The sequence below is a fragment of the Sphaeroforma arctica genome, assembly GCF_001186125.1.
Source record: "Sphaeroforma arctica JP610 unplaced genomic scaffold supercont1.569, whole genome shotgun sequence".
Taxonomy (NCBI): domain Eukaryota; class Ichthyosporea; order Ichthyophonida; genus Sphaeroforma; species Sphaeroforma arctica.
In genome coordinates, this window is record NW_014039989.1 from 33,695 (window position 1) to 37,013 (window position 3,319).

A 3,319-nucleotide genomic window follows, 5' to 3' on the forward strand; every position below is an offset into this window, starting at 1 on the left:
TATATCTATATATATCGTCGATCGAAATGAGATTCTATTTGGCCAGCTGGCGGATGTATGTGATGAGCTGACGGATTCCCGGAAGCGTGTATCCTTTTCGAAGGCTCTGCCACGCCAATTCATGCCGCTGAAGGTTGACTCAGCTGATCATGTAGGTATATATTTACACATATATACTTGTGTGTCATACCCCACATACTTTCGGCTGATCATGTAGGTATATATACACACATATACACTCGGTAGAATGTCTACCTATCTTATACCTACCCTGAGCATTCGCACCAATCGCAGCACTCGCATAAACGTAGCGGCCGGCAAGTCCTGCGGCAAGAAAAGGTCGACATAAAACGGGACAATTGCCAAGAGGTCTACGATGGAATAGAACCTGCGGACATAGGGAACACCTCATAAGACCTATGTGGATATGTATGTGTGTTATAGTACACTCGTTAACACCTCATAAGACCTATGTGGATATGCATGTGTGTTACAGTACACACGTGAACACCTCATAAGACCTATGTAGGTATGCAGGTGTGCTATAGTACACACGTACTTATGCTTGGTATATGCCCACATACTGATATACCTTTGAAGGGATAGGTATATAATGTATTAAGAAGCTAGCGTCGTATATATCTACGGCTATCTGTTTCAGCTTATATTGAGAGAGATGCACTCACTGAGAACCAAAACACCTGTGACGCATTAAGGGCAATGTCAGTTTGTATACTTACCTTGTACCGTACTAAACAAAAGCCACAACAGACTACACTCGACCAGTTAGGGATGGACAGGACAAGCATAAACTAAACACACACACAAACACACACACACATATATATTTATACACGCACACACAAACACATACATACATACATATATATATATATATATATAATATGTATATATATATATATATATACGTATAATATATATATATATATATATATATATATACGTATATACACGGGTGTGTACACAATATCTATATTTGTATACCTACCTCATACAGTACTTCAAACGAGCCACCACCGGCCCGTACTTGGACAGTGTGGCATCGACAGGACAGGCGTAGAGTCTCAGCGCAAACTCGATAGTGAAGACGGCTACTGAGAAGGCCTGCATATGCGCAGATGATGTGGGGGATAAAAAAAAATGGGTACGTATGTGTCATTATGAAATCAAAAAGAGATCTATTATTGTTGAGCTAGAAGGCGTATACCACTATGAAATTAAAACGTATGTAGCACTATTGAATTACAACGTATATATCACCAATCACTTGGGTGGAAAGAACAGGCGTGTATAAATCAGCAATACGTTTAAACGAGAAGGCTTGAGATTGATACTAATAAAATCGAACATTTAGTGTATCATCAGACTTGCCCAACTGCAAACACACAATAGTCAATTAATGAGGACACACACCACACACACAGAAATATACACTACACACAAAGTACCCACCTAAAAGCCAAACACGCAATAGCCAATTAAAGAGGACAGCACTCACCTCAAAGCAGCTGAAGAACAGAGACCCACTGCAAACAGACACAATAGCCAATTAAAGAGGACAGCACTCACCTCAAGCAGCTGAAGAACAGAGACCCCACTGCAAACACACACAATAGCCAATTAAAGAGGATAGCACTCACCTCAAGGAGCTGAAGAACAGAGACCCACTGCAAACACACACAATAGCCAATTAAAGAGGACACACACTACACACACTACACACACTACACACACAGCACTCACCTCTAAGCAGCTGAAGAACAGAGACCCACTGCAAACACACACAATAGCCAATTAAAGAGGATAGCACTCACCTCAAAGCAGCTGAAGAACAGAGACCCCCCTTTGGTGTGGTCGATGCTATGGACAGTCTCGAGCATAAATGCAATGACGTTCAAAATGATGAGTCCAAATATAGTCTTCTCAAAAAGGCGGCCTGCTTTTGTGTGGGACTCGAGGAAGGCGAACAAGCGCTCTTGAAGCGTCATGTGCTCCAGTCTTTCATCCTGTCAGGCAGATATATATATGTGTGTGTATGTATGAGTGTGGTATATATGACTATATACAAGTCTTTCATCCTGTCAGGCAGATATGTATGTACGTGTGTAGGTATGAGTGTGGTATATATGACTATATGGAAGTCTCTCATCCTGTCAGGCAGATATGTATATATGTGTGTATGTATGAGTGTGGTATATATGCCTATATACAAGTCTTTCATCCTGTCAGGCAGATATGTATATGTGTGTGTATGAGTGTGGTATATATGATTATATGCATATCTATCATCCTGTAAGGCAGATATGTATGTGTGTGTGTAGGAGTGTGGTATATATGACTATATAAAGGATATGTGTTATAGGTATATGGACCTGAACACGTGTATGAAACCTCAGAAGTATGTGTGTATGATAGTAGTATATATGTCTTTATACAAGATATGTGTTATAGGTATATGGACTTGAATATGGTGTATAAAACCTCAAAAGTATGTGTGTATGAGTGGGGTATATATGACTTCATAGGTATGTGTACCTGTATATGGTGTATGAAACCTTCGATGTATATGTGCAGGTGGGTGGTAAACAAGTACATGTTACTGTATAAACTTTTATAACTTGTAAGTGTACACGAGTATAGCATTTAAAAACAGTATTATATCGTAATTAGACCTGTTTAATATATTATTTAGACCCGTTTCACAACATTTTGGGTTGTTCCACATTTGAATAACATTCCAAATTCCAAATACAAAAATTTCCTTTCGAAATGTACCTGAAATCCGCTTACGCACATACCATACACGACGTGCAAACATTGGGTTTGGTGTTCTCGACCTCCATAAACAGGGTCTCCTCGCCAACCTGCACCTCTGTCTCCGATTTTTGGGCCCGTCTGTCCTCGATGTTGTCCATAAAACCCGCGCCCAGGATACCTGTGGGTATAGCCGCCACACCCACTGCAAACACACTGACCACACCACCAACCACCTGTAGGAGAAGTGTAACAGGGAGTGAATACCAACAACTCTTAGAGCAAATTCCGGAGTGGAACTGAGAGTGTGGGAGCAATAACATGCTCTTGAAACTTCACACCACTATATAGAGCTTACCTCATATATCAACTGTGATATGAATTCATCAATGTATGAGGTAGACAATTGTAATATATATATATATATATATACTATATACTATATATATATATATATATATATACATATATACAAACACACACACACACACGCGCACACACATACACACGCACGCACACACACACACACACACACACACACACA

At 40.0% G+C, this 3,319-nt stretch overlaps 1 protein-coding gene across 1 annotated transcript in view; it reads right to left on the reverse strand.

The window, feature by feature from the left end:
• Positions 1–34: 34 nt before the first annotated feature.
• SARC_07292 (hypothetical protein) overlaps positions 35–3,319 on the reverse strand; it is a gene marked incomplete at both ends in the record, with an annotated part of 6,777 nt that continues 3,492 nt past the window's right edge. Inside the window, 5 exons of the mRNA XM_014298773.1 lie at positions 35–127; positions 271–388; positions 1,010–1,125; positions 1,836–2,027; positions 2,820–2,956. Of these exons, the coding sequence (XP_014154248.1) occupies positions 35–127; positions 271–388; positions 1,010–1,125; positions 1,836–2,027; positions 2,820–2,956 (656 nt within the window). The remainder of the gene's footprint in view (positions 128–270; positions 389–1,009; positions 1,126–1,835; positions 2,028–2,819; positions 2,957–3,319) is intronic.